Source organism: Leptonychotes weddellii, chromosome 11, assembly GCF_054177405.1.
Source record: "Leptonychotes weddellii isolate Sample4059 chromosome 11, ASM5417740v2, whole genome shotgun sequence".
Taxonomy (NCBI): domain Eukaryota; kingdom Metazoa; phylum Chordata; class Mammalia; order Carnivora; family Phocidae; genus Leptonychotes; species Leptonychotes weddellii.
The window spans coordinates 34927093-34945389 of record NC_138379.1 but is presented as its reverse complement, the minus strand read 5'-3'; the positions used below and the strand labels follow the sequence as shown (position 1 = coordinate 34945389).

At 39.8% G+C, this 18297-nt stretch overlaps 2 protein-coding genes across 4 annotated transcripts in view; one reads left to right on the top strand and one right to left on the bottom strand.

The window, feature by feature from the left end:
* The window catches only part of HPS5 (HPS5 biogenesis of lysosomal organelles complex 2 subunit 2), a 23124-nt gene extending 18981 nt beyond the window's left edge, over positions 1-4143 (bottom strand). Inside the window, exons 1-2 of one of the 2 annotated variants that reach the window (XM_081798503.1) lie at positions 4052-4143; positions 3799-3963 (exon numbers count right to left, since the gene is read on the bottom strand). The gene's annotated coding sequence lies outside the window, so the exon portion shown is untranslated. The other variant, XM_081798504.1, reaches the window with a different exon arrangement.
* Positions 4144-4370: 227 nt separating this feature from the next.
* GTF2H1 (general transcription factor IIH subunit 1) overlaps positions 4371-18297 on the top strand; it is a 38449-nt gene continuing 24522 nt past the window's right edge. For both annotated transcript variants that reach the window (XM_081798488.1, XM_081798487.1), the window contains exons 1-4: positions 4371-4598; positions 13067-13235; positions 16560-16752; positions 17504-17666. In XM_081798488.1, coding sequence (XP_081654614.1) covers positions 13082-13235; positions 16560-16752; positions 17504-17666 — 510 coding nt within the window. In that variant the 5' untranslated portion in view covers positions 4371-4598; positions 13067-13081. The remainder of the gene's footprint in view (positions 4599-13066; positions 13236-16559; positions 16753-17503; positions 17667-18297) is intronic.

Genomic DNA, 18297 nt, shown 5'->3' with positions numbered 1-18297 from the left:
CGTGTAGTTTCTACCTACCTCAAAGTTAGGTTACAATAGCATCGACTTGTGCACTGCTCTAGGTCCAGGAGATAAAACAGGACAAAACAAAGTCCTAACATTCATGGAGCATACTTCCCAGTGTCAAAACACACAAAAGCTTATGATGTTTTTTAATTGCATAGACATAATATAGTCTTATTTCCTATTCGTTATACTGTTCTTTTAATACAGCTTGACCTCTGCAAGGAGAATAGCATTTCAAGAAAAACAACAAATCTTTAGTAGTCCCATACTCAAAATATCTGAGACTTACAGGGCGCCTAGCTGGCTCAGTCAGTGGAGTGTGTGACTCTTGATCTCAGGGTTGTGAGTTCAAGCCCTACTCTGGGTGTAGAGATTAACTAAAAATAAATCTTTCAGAGTGCCAAGGTGGCTCAGTTGGTTAAGGGTATGCTTTCGGCTCAGGTCACGATCCTGGAGTCCTGGGATTCAGACCCATGTGAGGCTCCTTGCTCAACGGGGAGTCTGCTTCTCCTCCCTCTACCCCTCCCTCCTTTCATGCTCTCTCTCTCAAATAAATCAATAAAATCATTTTAAAAATAAATAAATAAAATCTTTACCAAAAAAAATTGAGAATTCCTGACCTATGAAAAATCTCTCATTCTTTTCACTCATTCATTTTATTGAGTTCCTAGTAAAATATGAGGCACAATGGTGGGAACAAGACAAAATAATTCCAGAAATCAGTCACTTTATAAATAGGGAGAAAAAGAACACACACCCCCCTCATAAGGGAGACATAAGCAAAGTGCTATGTTGGAACTTAGAGGACAGAAAAATCACATTGAGTTAAAGGGAACCATAAAAAACTTCCTAAGGGAATTAGCACTGGAACTGAGTAGGCTTTTATTAGAAGGAAAAGGAAAAGGGCAGCAATAAGCAGAAATATAGAGGATACATTTAGAGATACATTTAGTCTTTGGTTGAAACACAGGCATACAAGGAATGGAGTAATGAAAGATAAAAGTGGAAGAGTAATTCAGCACAAGGTATGAAATACTTTGACTTTCAAACCAAGGAACCTGAATAAATTTTAATTTGAGGGGCAACTGAAAGGCATTGAAGGATTTGGTATTAGTCACATAATTTCTGTTAAGTGCTGTGGACACACACTAGAAAACAGACTTGAGAAAAGTGTTGAGTGGTAAGGAAGTAAAGGTAAGGCCTTCCAATTACCGAAGAAATCTGGCAGAGAAGAAAACCTCTCTCTCTTATTTGAAGGTGGGGGGCAGAGGGAGAGAATCTTCAAGCAGACACACTGCTGAGTGAGGAGCCGGAGGTGGGGTACTATCCTACAACCCATGAGGTCGTGACCTGAGCTGAAATCAAGAATCCAACACGACCGAGCCACCCAGGCACCCCAACCTCTCTTCACTTTCTGACCAGGAGAGACTCAAACAGATTTGTAAGTAGTAGCTAAGAATCTTTAAAATGAAAAGGATTGAAGATACAAGAAAAAGACAAAACTGTAGTATAAAATCCTGAAGAAGAAAGAAAGGAATGACATCAAGACCACAGTGTCTATCTCTTCTGTTTGTTATCCTAAGCTCTGAGGTGGATAGGCCATCTGGCCTTGATCTCAGTGTCCTACAAGTTATAATTTAACGAGGTAAAAAGGAACCTAGTAAGTTCCTGTTTTTCTAAAAAAGATTTAATGGGAAATGAGAATGAAAAAGAAACAGCATAAGCAATGTCACTCTCAAGAGAAGTTGCAGGGCGATGGGGTTAAGCCAACTCCAAATTTATACTTCTTTGTGCTTATTCTCTCCCTTTAATATTTAAATCTGATCACTTAGAGCTTTTACTAATTATTTCTAACTGTGTCTTCTGCAGTTTAAGGGAGCAAGTTTACTTCTTCCAAAACAACCGTTCAGTATTTGAAAAGTGTTATCAGTGTTATCAGGTCTTCTAAAAATTTAACATTCCCAATTCTTCATTTCTGGCATGACAATTTCCAAATTCCTCTCTATTCTTGTCAACCTTCTACACAGGTGATTTAGTTTACCTGAAAATATGGTGCCTAGAACTGAACATAATACTCCTTAAGTAGTTGGATAACACAGAATAGAATAGAAACACTAACTTCCTGGATTTGAGCACTAAATTTCTATATTACAACCTAAAATAGCATCTGATGTGTTTTTAAAGTGGCCATGTCACACTTTTGATTCAACTAAAACCCAAAGAAATTTTCACATAAAATGAATATAATCTTCCTACCTAATATTTATATACAACAGAATTGAGCTCAACCTGAAATTTGCTATTAATCAAATGTGACAATGAATATAAAAAGTACTTACAAATTTAAATTCTCTGTAAAAACAATAGTAGAATGTTGACAACTGTTAAAGATGGGCTCTGAGTACATGGGGGTTCATTTTATTTTTCTATCTATTTTTGTCTATGTTTGAAATTTTCCATAACAAAACTTTTTTAAGTATTTTTTTTAAAGATTTTATTTATTCCAGAGAGAGCAAGCGAGAGTGCGGGGGCAAGGGTGGGTAGGAGGAAGAGAGAATCTCAAGCGGACTCTGTGCCCAACCCAATAGGAGGCTTGATCCCACCACCCCGAGATCATGACCTGAACCCCAATCAAGAGTCACTCAACCTGGCTGAGCCACCCAGGAGCCCCTTTAAGTATATACTTTTTTTTTTAAGATTTTATTTATTTGAGAGAGAGGGAAAGCGAGAGAGATCACAGAGGGAGAGGGAGCAGCAGACTTGCCACTGAGTGGAGAGCCCGATAGCGGGATTGATCCCAAGTCCCTAAGATCATGACTTGAGCCAAGGAAGAGACTTAACCAATTGGAGCCACCCACGTGCCCCAAGTACATACTTTAAAAAAGAAATCTTTGTACAAACCTTCAAACGCTCCCCTTCTTACATAATCTATGATCTCATCCTTACTTCTTTTTCCAGCCTCACCTTCCACTTTATACCCCTATTTTCCAACTATAGCAAGTTATCTTTTGTCCCTTTCATTGTATAAACTTTCTGTGCCTCCATGATTTAATATACTGTTTTTTGAATCTTCAGCCATCTAACAAAACCCTACCTTTCTGCAAAGCTGAGTTTAAATATTACATCTGTTAAGCCTGCACTCCTCTAGCCTAACAAAAAAACCTAAGCGAATAAAAGGTGGCTATAAATGCTTATCCAAGTCAGTGCAACAATTCTTCTTAAGGGCTGGCTTGCCCAAGGTTACAGAATTCTGCTGAGGCAGAGCTGAGACTAGAACCCACTTCTCCTGAGTCCAAATCTAATCATCTTTCCATTTCCATGCCTTAAAACTTGATGGTAACATAAACGAGTAGGATTAAGAAAAGGTTTTTCTCATCACCCTAGTACTCGTTTTACCAATGGACCACAATGTTTGCTGCTCACACATCAAAAGCAAACAACAGCGTTCTCTTTCCCCCACTAGGTACGTGAAAGGAGGAAGACAGAAAGAAGCAAACAATTAAAGATACTATGCGAAGGGTAAGTAGGAGATTCCACCATTCCGTAACAGGATTTTTTTTTTTTTAAAGGTTGTATTTATTTGACAGAAAGAAAAACAGCCAGAGAGGGAACACAAGCAGGGGGAGTGGGAGAGGGAGAAGCAGGATCTTTCTACCCAAGAAGTAATAATCAGAACTCTTCGCCTTAGAGAAATGGCAACTCACTCATAAATGCATCATGCATTCAGCATGCTTTGTACCCACCGCTGCAAATGGTCCCTGCGCACAAGAAGCTTTCTAGCGGAACCAATACCTTTTTTCAGCGGTATCTTTAATACTGTATTCAGATCTCTCCAGGAGAGAAGCCTCAGTAACCAAGTTTTCAAAGCAGGTTCACACACCAGCAGCACTGCTCAGCCCCGCTTCATCAGTGGATCAGATCCTGTCACGGCCGGCCTCCGGAACACTCACCTAGCAACTAAAAGCGGTACAGACACTAAAACGAGTAACTAAGAGCGACACCTGAAAATCTTTCTCCCCTTCCGCACCTCCCCTCCCTGGCTTACGTCATCCAGAAGCGCCGAGGACGCGGGGACAACGCTATTAACGGTACTTCCTTGTCACGTGACGGGTTACGCCCCTGCTTGCGCGTGGTCCCTCCCCCTCCGGCCGCGGTCGCAATTACGCTCTCTGCGGCCTGCAGTCCACGGGTTGCTGCCGGCTGACGACGCAGCGCCAACAGGGACCGGAGGACCTTTAGGCTAAAGGGGTGAGCCAGCCAGGATCCCGGAACCTTTCACAGCTTGAGACCGGCGAAAGGAAATGAAACAGGCGGGAATCGGCGGGGGAGGGAGGGAACTAGCGGAAGGTGTCATGGCGGCCGCGCTCTGGGTCACGTGCCCGGCAGGCCCGCCTTGGTACTTCCGGTCACGTGCCCTCAGAGTCCTCGCAGCCAGCGATGGAGGCGAGACCCCACAGTAACAGAGGCGGTGGCGACGGCGGTGGCTACTGGGTTTCAGCGTTCTCCCGGCAGCGTCTCTAAGAAGCGCAGCGGAACTCGACCCAACTCAGCCCAGTTGCTTACTCCTTGCCCAGGGCCGTAGCTTCCACCTGGTAAGTTTAGACCGAAGAATGGGGGTGGGTGGGTGGGTGAGTGAGGAGCTGACAGGCCCGGGGGCCGCAGGACGGCGCGGGTTCTACCCCTTTTCCCTGTGTCCCTGTTGCCGTCGCCACAACTCCTAAGCTTGCTGTCTCGGTAGCCCTTTATTGTCCTGAAGCGGGAGATAGGCGACCCCTAATCTGCTGGCCTGTAGGAAGTCTGCCCCATTACTAAGAGCAGGGACTCGAAGATTTACCCAAAGCCAGGATTAGACGTGGCTCCGGAGAATGAAGGACGTGGAGGCCTCTGCCTGACAGAGGATCCCTTCCCGTTAGGAAATGTGCTGTTAAGTCTTTCAGCTTCTGTAAGAGAACGGCTTTCACCGTAGTGTCTGCACACCTTTTGCTTGACCTGTCAGTCCTACCGCTTCTTAAAACCTTCTTAACACGTGTGCCAATCCACACGCCCAGTTTTGTTCTATGCCCAATTTTATTGTCTTGTAATGATGCAAAATAGACCACCAACCCATGGAAATGTATAATTATTTTATAAATTCCCCAATGTTCTCAGAGACAAAATTGACTAAAGGAGTATATTCAGTTGACTCTTAAACGCTCATTTTGGCGTCTGTATAGTGGGGGAGGGGGAAAAAATATAAAAACTTACCCTTTTGCGTATTAGAAGACCCAATTTGAAAAACATACAAAAACTAAGTGATTTGAACTGCACCTTGCAGTATTAACTCCATGAGGCAGTGGAACAGTTTCTCCCCACGAATTCTTACTGTGAACTCCAGTATACAAAACAGCATGCTCTGATGGAATTGAATTTGGGAGGGCCAAGCCCCACCCAGTCAGCTTCCCCTCTTGGAACAGTTTGAAAACCACTTAACTGGGCTTTGGTAAATAAGCCAAAATTGCCAGCCCTAAAATAGATTTTTAAAGTCAAAACTAACAAATGAGATGGAGGAGTCACAACAGAAGGGAAGATAATCTCCAGTATCAGGCCTATGGCTTACAGAAGGACTGGGCTCTGGAGAGAACTTTGTACCTTTTAGCAGACCTAAATCCCTCATTTGGGAAGAAGGGAGAGGTCATTTGAGGCCATTAAACCTGTTCTTTTGCCCTCACTCAGCTGACATTTAACAGTGCAGCAGATTGAAAGTTTGAGTTTCTCTTAGATGATATTACATACATTCACGGTAGTGCAGATGTAAATTAGCCATGCAAATGCAGGGAGGGCTCTTTTTTTTTTTTTTTTTTTTTTTTGGTGGGCTCTTTAAAAATACTAGAAGATTGGTGCAGAGAGGAATCTGTTTAATAAACCAAGTGATCAGCTTCCTGCATGTACTGCCCCAGAGGCATTTATCTTCTCCCTGCTGGTTTATCTTTCCACCTTTTAGCCCTGCTTTTCTGTGCTGCTGGGTTTTTTCCCCAATCATCAGACTGAGCTTTCCTAGCATTTTGACCACTATTTCTACCTCATGGATACTGCTGCTAGGGGTGTCTTGTGCCCTTCTTCTTTTCTCTCTTAGCCTGCCTGCAATGTAGCCAGTATCAGGCATCCAACTAATAAGTCTATCCCTTCCCCACTTTGATTACCAACTGATGGCGCTCTCAATTTTGATATTGTACTCTTATCACCATGCAGTATTTATTGGTGAATATGAGCATACGTTTCATTCTGTCTTGGTCTCTGTCGCATTTTCCTCCTTCTGCCTCTCCCTGCACTGCTGTAAAATGAAAAAGTGCTTGGTCTCAAAATTGCTACATCAGTTATTCCCCTTAATAGCTTCATTGTGTGCATAGCTTTCATTAAAATAGTAAATTTTGTTCGCTTTTTACATACTTTCAAGGTCCTATTCCCTGTTATGCTGAATTGTTAAAATTTTTTTGGATTGCCTCATAGCAAGCAGCATTCCAGATCTCCATTTTGTATGCTGGCAGATACAGCAGCTCTCTCTAATAATCCTTCTTTTAGAGGCTGATACGGAGTTTATATTTCACCTGTTGTCCTTGTTCCTGCCCCATTTATCTCTGCACATTAGAAAGAGATGTAATTTAAAGGTTTCTGTTGATCAGTTTCAAATTCTTTCTATCCCTATTTCCTTATAAACCAGTTATTGGAATCTCTGAGGAGTGATACTGTGATCTCTGAGAGCTGTAATGCTTCCTGGAGTTTAGCCAAGGATATATGTGCAAAGGTGTCTTATGTATCTTACCAAGCTGGTGTTCTTTTAACAACAAGGATCTTAAATAGATGTCACAGATATTTATTGGACTCTTCATATAGGCCAAATATGTGGCTGGGTGCTGTATTGCAGTGAATACAACACATGCATCCTCTTCCCTTTATGAAGCTTGTAGTCTGTCAGGGGAGAGAGACATTAAAAGAATTACCTTAGAAATTAATTATCATTGTGGTAAGTGCTATCAAGAGAACAGAAAGTCGGGCGCCTGGGTGGCTCAGTCGTTAAGCGGCTGCCTTCGGCTCAGGTCATGATCCCAGAGTCCTGGGATCGAGCCCCACATCAGGCTCCCTGCTCCACGGGAAGCTTGCTTCTCCCTCTCCCACTCCCGCTGCTTGTGTTCCCTCTCTGGCTGTCTTTCTCTCTGTCAAATAAATAAAACCTTTAAAAAAAAAAAAAAAGAGAAAAGAAAGGTCTTGCCTAGTGATTTTGAAACTTAGTACTTTAAGTACCAAAAAAATGAGTAAAAGCCAGTTGATAGGAAAGGAGGAGAATGTGCAAAGGCTCAGCAAGGCATGTACATTTAACTTCAAGTAAATATTTAACTGCAAATGAATTAATCCCTTTACTGGAGGATCTTGCTATTTAAAGAAGTCTTGTGGCAGATAATTTCATAAAGTAAATTATCTTTTAAGTAGGGGCACCTGGGTGGCTCAGTCAGTTGAGTGTCCGACTCTTGGTTTCGGCTCACGTCATGATGTTGGGATCCTGGGATTGAGTCTGCTTGTCCCTCTCCTTCCACCTCTGCTCCTCCCCCACATGCGCACATGTGAGCTCTCTCTCAAATAAATAATAAAATCTTTAAAAGATAATCTTTTAAGTAAAGTAGATCTTCATCGAGCTGATTTGTTTAAATGGAACTAACCAATATTTTTCATAAACAAAATACTCTGTGGCTCTTATAGAGACCTACTGGGAAGAAGTTTTTGCTACCCAAGGAGCGAGCCATCTTCAAGAAAAGTCTGGAAATCACATAAGGCATTGTAGGATATCCCCACTGGTTCTATTAAACTTTCTAAAAGTTGGGCGACTGGGTGGCTCAGTTGGTTGGGCGACTGCCATCGGCTCGGGTCATGATCCCAGAGTCCTGGGATCCAGTCCCGCATTGGGCTCCCCGCTCAGCGGGGAGTCTGCTTCTCCCTCTGACCCCACCCCCTCTTGGGCTCTCTCTCTCACTCTCTCTCAAATAGATAAGTAAAATCTTTAAAAAAATAAATAAACTTTCTAAAACTGGTCTTGTACAATTAATAGAGGTGCTACAAATGAACAAGGAAATTTGCCAAGCAAGTTAGCTGTGAGACAACTGACTAGTCATCCCAATGTTCAATTACTTATCTCTGATTTATTTTGTGTTCTCCCAAATGGATTTTAATATAAATGGTTTTACGTGCTAGTGACTGACTCTGATGGTTCTCTCCATCTAATTTATTCTCCATTTTACAGTTTCTCTGTCTTCAACTCATCTTTTCTTTCTTACCTTCTTGTGTCAAAAAAATTTTTCTGGGGCGCCTGGGTGGCTCAGTTGGTTAAGCGACTGCCTTCGGCTCAGGTCATGATCCTGGAGTCCCTGGATCGAGGCCCGCATCGGGCTCCCTGCTCGGCAGGGAGCCTGCTTCTCCCTCTGACCCTCCCCCCTCTCATGTGCTCTCTCTCTCTCATTCTCTCTGTCTCAAATAAATAAATAAAATCTTTAAAAAAAAAAAAGATACAAACTTACTTTAAAAAAAAAAAAAAATTTCTGTTCTTCTGCAAACCTAGCACTTTTTATTTGTGCCTATAAGCCCAGTTAATGGTAGACTTGCTCTATCAGCTGTCCTTGCTCACTGCTTTTCCTCCATATATGGACATACTTAAAATTGTCTTATAATTGTCTGCTTTCCCCCTGTCCATAAAGCCTCCCCTCCTATCTTTCAGATTTCGATTCATGTTTCCTAAAATGTGGTTTGTATAGTATACAGTGTAACTTCAGATAGTACAAACTGTTTTTTATTCTAAGATGTTATAATGTGTATTATAATTAACATTAAAGTATTAAATAGTTCCATAAATGTTATAAAATTTTCTTTATACGTTAAATTTTTAAAGTAAATAAAGAACAATTGATACATATTATAGAAATTTTGAAAATAACAATTGTTTTCTTATACTAACACCCCTAACACTTTTCCCATGTTATCTTATAAACCTCTGGTTTGATAGGGAACAAACTCTTGGAAAGACTCTTTTAATAACTACTTTTCTCAAGAAGAAGAAGAAGGTAGCGGGAGGGGAAGAATGAAACGGGGGAAATCGGAGGGGTAGATGAACCATGAGAGACGATGGACTCTGAAAAACAGACAGGGTTCTAGAGGGGAGTGGGGTGGGAGGATGGGTTAGCCTGGTGGTGGGTATTGAGGAGGGCACATTCTGCATGGAGCACTGGGTGTTATGCACAAACAATGAATCATGGAACACTTCATCTAAAATTAATGATGTAATGTATGGGGATTAACATAAGAATAAAAAAATAAAAAAAAATAACTATTTTTCTCATTATAAAATATGTATTTATTATAGATAATCCAGAAAACAAAAAGAACATTCAAGTTGTCTGTAATTCATCACCCATAGGTAACCACTGTGAAGTTGGGTGTATATTCCTCCAGTCCATGCAAAATAGCATGGTGGAACTCCCAAGGTCGGGCTGACCCAGATTCAAAGCTATCTACTTCCTTGATGCGTTGGGAAAGCATCTTGATTTTTTTTTAGACCCAGTTTCCTTTATCTGCAGAATAGAACTAATAATAGAACGTACCTCGGGATTGTTAACTGGGGACTGAATGAGATAATGCCTGTAAAGAACTTAGCCCAGTGCCTGGCACGTATTAGTAAGCATTGAGTACCTTTTTTGTTTGTTTGTTTTTCTGTTTTTTTTAACGTAAGCTCTACACCCAACATGGGGCTTGAACTCATGACCCCGAGATCAAGAGTTACATGCTCTACCAACTGAGCCGGCCAGGTTCCCTGCATTGAGTACATTTTAGATAAATTAATAACATGAAATCAAACTACATGTTTTTTTTTCTGCTTTCTTTGATTATCTAGCAGTGTATCTTTTCATGTCATTAAATAGTCTTTTCAGACAGTGGTTTTTCAAACTTTTTAAACAGTAATAACTCTAATCAAAATCTAGGAGGGTGTTAAATAAGTAAATCAGTTAAAAGATGGTATCATATATTAAGAACATGAATCTTTGTCATGTATGTTTTATAGATATCCAAACTGGAGATTGTAAAACAACATGAAGTATTTTCAGTGGCAAGTGAAAAACAAGTTAATTTATCTCCACCTGCATGACTCAACAGCACCTCACACTCTTCATGTCCAGAACTGAATTCCTTGTCTTCGCTTTCAAACCTGTTCTTTCTTCTGAATTCTTTCTATAAATGGCACCACTGTACTCCTGTCAGTAGGGCTTAGGAATGGGGTATGAGCAAGCAGCCATGACAATTTCAGTGCTTGCAGTGTCTATTCATCCTGCTTCCTCAGTATTCCTCCTTGTCCCTTCCTCTCCATTCTTGCTGCCACCAGCCTGGTTAAGACCCTTGCTAGTCATTCTTTTAAGTCTGTCTCATATTGTCCAAAGATTAATTTCCTAAGATATAAATTACTGCCTTGTTCAAAAGTCCTTAGAGGTTTTCTGTTGTCTATCATGTGTGGTGGCATTCTCCACTGTTTCCGTCTTAACCATCTGATTCCATATCTCTTTGATCTTTATCATGAACTTTATACTACATCCAGAGCAGACTGCTTACCATCCCTTGTGTCTCAAGCCTTTGCCCCAAACTGTTCCCTTTGCCTGTAATGCCTATTTCCTTTTCTCTGTCAAAATCCTTATTTAAGACCCAATTCATAATTATGTATAAAAAAGAACAAACTACTGATACATGTAATAATGTGGTGAATTTCAAAAAACAGGTTAGGTGAAAAGTCAGAGACAGTATATGGTGCATGGTTCTATTTATATGAAAACCTAGAAAAGAGGGAAACCAACCTGTGGTGATGGAAATCAGAAAATAGTTGCTGGAGGGTGAGAGGAAGAGAACTGAATGGAAAGGAACATGAGAGAATTTTGGGGGGGTGGTAGAAATGTTTTCTCTCTTGTTTTGAGTAATGGTACATGGGTATATATAACTGTCGAAATACATCAAACAGACCACCTAAGATGTACGCATTTTGGTGGTTTGTTAATTATAGCTGAATTTTTTTAATTGTACTAAAAAGCCTATGACAAACCTTTGACAAAACCTCTTCTGCGAAGAAATGGCCTCTGAGTCCTAATTCAGACGTTTTTTATCTCCCTTTAGGAACCTCACACATTCTAATTTATATACACAGATACATATCTTTATCTCTTTAAAAGTAGAAATCATTATTGTCAGACATTCATCTTTGGATAACCCCTAGACTTGTTGGCTCAGCACAAATTTATTGAATAAATGTATTCTCATTGACCCTTTTTCTTTCTGTTCCTCAGGTAGAGTAGCCTGTAGAGTACCTATGAAAGGGAATATTTGGCTACTCAAAATTCAGGAAATCCATTTCAGAGAAACTAAGATTTCACTTTTTACTTGTATTTTTTATTTCTAAATTAATGCTTGAGTAAATTTTTTGATTGTAGCTATGGTGAGTATTTTCTGTGAGTGAGTGGGCATAACTTGTCAGATTATATATTATACATATGAAACTAATGTAATATGTGACAACTACAATTAAAATGTGTTTGTTTTTTTGGTTTTTTGGTGTTTTTTTTGAAGATTTTATTCATTTGACAGAGAGAGACAGCTACAGAGGGAACACAAGCAGGGGGAGTGGGAGAGGGAGAAGCAAGCTCTCCACTGAGCAGGGAGCTTGATGCGGGGCTCGATCCCAGGACTCTGGGATCATGACCTGAGCCGAAGGCAGACGCCTAACAACTGAGCCACCCAGGTGCCCCTTTAAAATGTTTTTTAATCCAGTCATATTTTTCATTAATCATAAGAGGTGATGGTAGAATTGCTGATTTCCATTATTTTTAGTGCCTGCCACTCTTCCTGGTGCTTACTTTCCCACTACATCCAAACAGAGGTGTTCCTCAATTATTTTGCAATAATCAATGGCAGATCCAGTATTTCGTTGTTCCCTGTTGTTTTAACCTCCAGGAAAAATGTTTCAATCAAGCTTCACTTGTTTGCTCATGGCAAATTTAATTATTGTACCTATGTTAATTCTTATACCTATGGTATGTTAATTTCTCTACAATTGTATTTTAAGATATCCCTGAAGAAGTAGATATTTTAAAATTATACTTTAAATCGTCTTTTTGGGAATGAAAACTTAACGTCATCACTTCACCAGAAATGACATATGTGGGGCATTTGTGCTATCACTTTCTCCATCTCAGCCCATGGCAGACATTGCCATCAATCATGGCTTCTTTCCTGTTAAGCCCATATAGCCTCACATTCCCTTTCAGCCTCGTATTACAGACAGCCACACCCAAGCCTCTAGGATTTGGGTTGAGCATTTATCCCAGGACTGGGAAGGAAGAAGTAGAGGTAGGGAGACTAAAAGCTGTTTCCTAGGTAATGAATTAGCCATATACAAGTGAATCTTCGGCCAAGATCTGGAGAACAATTGAAGACATTTGATTGTTAAAAGATGGGGGAAATAGCATCTGAAGTGTTAAGGGTTAAAAGTTTTATTTTAAAGCACACCGGAAGAAACTTAGACCAGGAATCCAGAAACGTGGGTGTGGTTTCAGCTCTGAGAGAGGTTCTGGGAAGATCACACAAACCCCATGGCACTTAGTTGTTGCAGCTGAAACACAATTGAACTAAACATTCAATAGGGTTCTAATTCTAAAGTTCTACAATTCTAGATGTAGATTAGATAAAAGACAGCAAATCTGTAGTCAAGTCATACATTTAAGACTTAGGAATATTACTGAGGAACTAAAAGTAAAATTGAAAATACTCTGGTTAGAATAGGTAGAAATGGTTTAAAAACTGCCAAGTGTCATAAACTGTTATATAAATTCACACCTGTGATATGAGCAGATGAAATTTGATTTTAAAGGATAATGCCGTACAACTTTATCTTCAACTTTCAATCAGGGACTTTTTTCCTCCTCATGATTAGTTTAGATTTGGAAAGGCCTCCAGAAGTCAACAAATCTGATCCTAATTGAGATGTGAAATTTTTTGTCTCTGTTAGCACTTTCTAGGCATCATGGCAACTTCATCTGAAGAAGTTTTGCTGATTGTGAAGAAGGTGCGTCAGAAGAAGCAGGATGGAGCTTTGTACCTCATGGCAGAAAGAATCGCTTGGGCACCTGAAGGCAAAGATAGATTTACAATCAGCCATATGTATGCAGATATTAAATGTAAGTCATCTATACTAAGGTCTGATGGAATATTTGTTAGTAATTTTATAAAAAGATTGCTCATATAGTCTGTGGGTTTTTTATTATAGTGTCCAAAAAAATCAACCATATTGAAATAATTATAAAGTGGGATCATTGATTATATGTTATTCTGTAACCTGTGATTAATAATAGACTTTGTATAGTTTTTTTTTTTTTTAAAGATTTTATTTATTTATTTGAGAGAGAGAGAGAATGAGAGACAGAGAGCACAAGAGGGAAGAGGGGAGAGGGAGAAGCAGACCCCCCCTGAGCAGGGAGCCCGACGTGGGACTCGATCCCGGGACTCCAGGATCATGACCTGAGCCAAAGGCAGTCGCTTAACCAACTGAGCCACCCAGGCGCCCAACTTTGTATAGTTTTATATATATAAATCTAGGTCATATAAAGATCTCCACATGTACTTTCTTTTAGGAGTTGCATAATAGTCCGCTAAATGGATATACAGTCATGTATTTAATTAGTTTTCTGTTGAAGGACAGTTAGGAAGTTTCCAGAATTCTTTTAATGCAAACAGTACTGCAGCATAGTTCTGTGGGCTAATATCTTTGTGAGGTTGTATGTGTGAGATACATCCCTGCAGTAGATTTACTGGTCCGGATGGTTCTTATGTTTAAACGCATTAAAATGATAAATGATGGCAGATTGTCCTTTAATAAAATTGTATCATTTAAGCAAGTAGTCTAATTAATCTTCGGTTATGTGGCCATCATCTGTTGAGAGAAGATAGACTCATTTTTTTAATTGGACGGAGATAGGAGATACAGGGGTAAAATTGTGGTACCTGAACTGCAACCATTAATGTGAATTCATTTATTTTCCTGGATATAAAATTCTTCTCCTAGATAAAATCCTGTGTAGATTTCAAGGAACATGACACCTCAAAAAATAGTCAACCTTACACATTCAAGTGCTCAATTTATAAATGTCCTTTGTGTGTAAACAGTGGCCCTAAGAACTTACCTCTACTTTGCTGCTGCAAATGACCAAGATTTTTATCTATCTCCACTGAAATAACTTAGAATTTTAACTTTCAAAAGGAAATACTGTTTAAAATTCATCATAATTAGGTCCTAAGCTATCTGGTCTTTTGTCCACTATTCTGGTAATACTACCTCCCTTTAAAAGTCTGTGGAAGGGGCGCCTGGGTGGCTCAGTCGTTATCTGCCTTTGGCTTGGGTCATGATCACAGAGTCCTGGGATCGAGCCCCGCATCGGGCTCCCTGCTCAGTGGAGAGCCTGCTTCTCCCTCTCCCACTCCCCCTGCTTGTGTTCCCTCTCTCGCTCTCTCTCTGTCAAATGAATAGATAAAAATCTTTTAAAAATAATAATAAAATTCTGTGGAAAAGTGCCTCACCAAGTTCCTCCTACTATTCTTACAAACTAACATTTGTACCAGAAGAAACTCCTAAATTAGGAACTGCCTCTATTAGCATTTCTCTTAAACAGGAAGCTGGTCCTGTAGCTCTGCAAAACACGTACTCATTGTGATACCCACACATACAATAAAGAATATACCCTTCTTCTATTTCTCGACAATTCTTCTGTTATTGAGAAGGAGAGCACATACCCAAATCTAGATCTGCACCAGATCAGTTTTTGTTTTAAGTTGAATATTTGAAAAAAATACCCATTTCTGAAAGGAACCACTGAAAGTTATCAATAGTAAATGACTAAGGTGAAAATCAGCCGTTAAGTAAGCTAATTAAAAAACTTCAGGGGGCACCTGGGTGACTCAGTCAGTTAAGCTTCTGCCTTCAGCTCAGGTCTTGATCCTGGGGTTCTGGGATCGAGCCTCGCATTGGGCTCCCTGCTCGGCAGGGAGTCTGCTTCTCCCTCTCCCTCTGCCTGCCGCTCCCCCCTGCTTGTGCTCTCTCTCTTTCAAGTAAATAAATAAAATTAAAAAAACAAAAACACGTCAGAAGTAGACCTCTCAGAGGCAAAGTCTAAGATAGAGCAAGGATAAAGCAATGATTGAGAAAAGATGCCTAGAAAGGGGTGATGGTTTTGTTTTTGAGAAATAGAATACCAGAGTAGGCTGGCTGACAGTGTAAATTCCTCTATATTGCTGTTTTTGGTGGTAAGATATTTTATCTAAACTGTTGATCTGGAAGCCGCATCTTTATTGAAAAAGTTTGTTTAGGAGCTAGGCGATTTGGGTTGTGAGCTCTAGGCAGCTTGTTTCACACTACCAAGAGTCTCCCATTTCATGGGACAAAGCCCCTCCATCTCTCTTCCCCTGACAAAGACAAGCACTACTATTGCCATGAGGCCCACTACTTTAAGAGTACAAGTTCTCCATTATGTTGGTGTATTTTGAGGTTCCCAACCTCAATTTATTATGAAAAGTTTCAAAGTTAGAGAAAAATTTTAAGAATGATACACGATATGTCCCACTTACTATTATGCATGCAAACACTTTGCTCTGTAATATTTTCACACCAAGAAATTTTTAGTAATAAATAACGTTTCCCCATTTGTCCCAATAATGTTTTCTGTAGCAGTGATTTTTTTTTTAAACTATATCCAGTCTAGCTTCACAGATGGAGTTGTAGTGTCTTCAGTCTTTATAGGCTTGTCACATACCACATTCTGATTATGTTTGCTTGCCTCCTCAAGGTTTTCTATAATCTATTTGTGTAGACCTGTATTTCTCAAAAACTGAAAGGTCTACAGGCTTGATTGTACTCAGATTAAACCCTCGCAGCAAGAACACCTAGGTGATGGTATTTACTTATTATCCTATCCCCACAGAAAGCCCATAGTGTGAGGTTGTGCCACCCACTTTGGATGAGATGAAGTTTCATCACTGGGTTGAAGTGACACCAGATCTCTCAGATGTAAAATTATGTATTCTTTGCAATTAGTAAGACATGGGCTGTTTTGGAGTTTTTTAAATTATGACAGATCATTTTTATTAATAATGTTTTTTGGATTCAGATGTTCAGGGTGGGTTCAGGACTCCTAGTTGGCTATTTAGAGATCTGCCGCAGTTGAGTGGAAACAAAAGCCCTTTAGTATCTTGAGATGGAGGCAGTGAGTGAGAAGGGCCACACAAAGAGGATAGTAAAGAAGGAAGCAGAGTGTTAGCAGTGAATTTGTTAAACTGTGCTCTGATTATATGGGATTATTTGAGAAGAGGGCATTTCTGCAAAAGCATTAAGATTGGAGCAGGGCAGCTAAAGCCCAAAGGAATTCTGAATTTTCTTGGGAGGAGAGTAGCCTGTTGTTGGACAGTTTCCAGTGTGGGTGTCCTCATCTAATTTGTCTCATGCTTCTTTTTAGGCCAGAAAATCAGTCCAGAAGGAAAAGCTAAAATTCAGCTTCAGCTGGTGTTGCATGCAGGGGACACAACTAACTTCCATTTTTCCAATGAAAGCACAGCTGTGAAAGAGCGAGATGCAGTGAAAGACCTTCTCCAGCAGCTGCTGCCCAAATTCAAGAGGAAAGCGAATAAAGAGCTGGAAGAGAAAAACAGGTGAAGGGGGAAAAGAATAAAGAGACGCTAAGTTCTCTCCAGTCTTTTAGTAGAGTAACAGCTTGTTATTTCTTATCCCTTGTGCTGCATTAAATTAAATTAACTGCCTCAAGCCTAATATCTGGTGAGGAACACAACTGAGACTCAAAGGTGATAAGGTCCTTTCATTCCTTCTCCTAGTTCTCTTCACAAAGATGACAGGAAAGCATTAGAAGTGTATTTGTAAGTGAGAAACCTGAAAGAAATCACACTGTAAAAAAGTTGAGAAAACATGAAATAATGAGTTTCTGATAAGACAAATTATTCCATCGCCAATATCTTCCATGCCATCTATGCTTAAGTCTCTAAGTGCTTATCACTGAGAAACTGGTGGCCAGAAAATCTCAACCATACCTCCTCTCTCCTCTTTCACGTTCATATGTGAAAGAGAATGCAGTACAGTTCAAATACAGGCATGATGACCTTTGTATCACTGGATATAGAGATGAATAACACCAAATCCATACCCTCAAAGAGTTTATTCTTTGCTTTTTCAGACTTCCATTTATCTTCATTTGTTCCTTCAAAAACGTTTTTTGTTTGTTGTAATTACTAACAAATGAACTAAATGACCTCTGCTGCTCCAGCATCATAAAATGGAAGTCGAGTGTCTCGGTTTCATGTTGTTAAAGTAGTTAAACTCTTTTTAAAGTGTTACATAAATAGCGTTTTATTGTAGAAGTTCAATATATTCAATATATTCTATCACCAGAATGCTGCAAGAAGATCCTGTTTTGTTTCAGCTTTATAAAGACCTTGTTGTGAGTCAAGTGATCAGTGCTGAGGAATTCTGGGCCAATCGTTTAAATGTGAATGCAACAGAGAGTTCTACATCCAATCATAAGCAAGATGTTGGCATTTCTGCAGCATTTCTGGTATGTGACCCTTCTAGATTTCTGAAGGGAAAAGAAAAAAAGAAAGAAAACCTTGGTATATGTGTTAACAATGCCATTTTATTGGTAAAACTTAGCATTTCCTTAAAGTAAATTAGTGGATACTTTGTTATCTATGGTATTCTTCTAAAATATAAATATATGCAGTACTGGGGTGCCTGGGTGGCACAGTCAGTTAAGTGGCTGCCTTCGCTCAGGTCATAATCTCAGGATCCTGGGATCGAGTCCCACATCAGGCTCCCTGCTGGGTGGGGAGTCTGCTTCTCCCTCTTCCTCTGCTGTTCCCCCTGCTTGTGCTCTCTCTCTCATTCTCTCTCTCTCAATAAATAAAATTTAAAAAATATATATATATACAGCATTTTTTAAATAGATACTTTTTGCTAGCTATACTTTTTGGTTTGGGGACTTGACCTTTACATGCGAGAAATTAAATGGACTTTAATAAAGAGAATCTTTTAGCAATTGGAGTAATACTTGTTTCCCCTAATTCTTTTAAATTTAGAACTTTCTGATACCTTTATGATTGCTATATTTATAATGCAGAGTTAAATTTGTAATGACCATGGTGTTATAGAAGAAGCAAGATTTATAAAATGTATTTTAGTGAAAAATT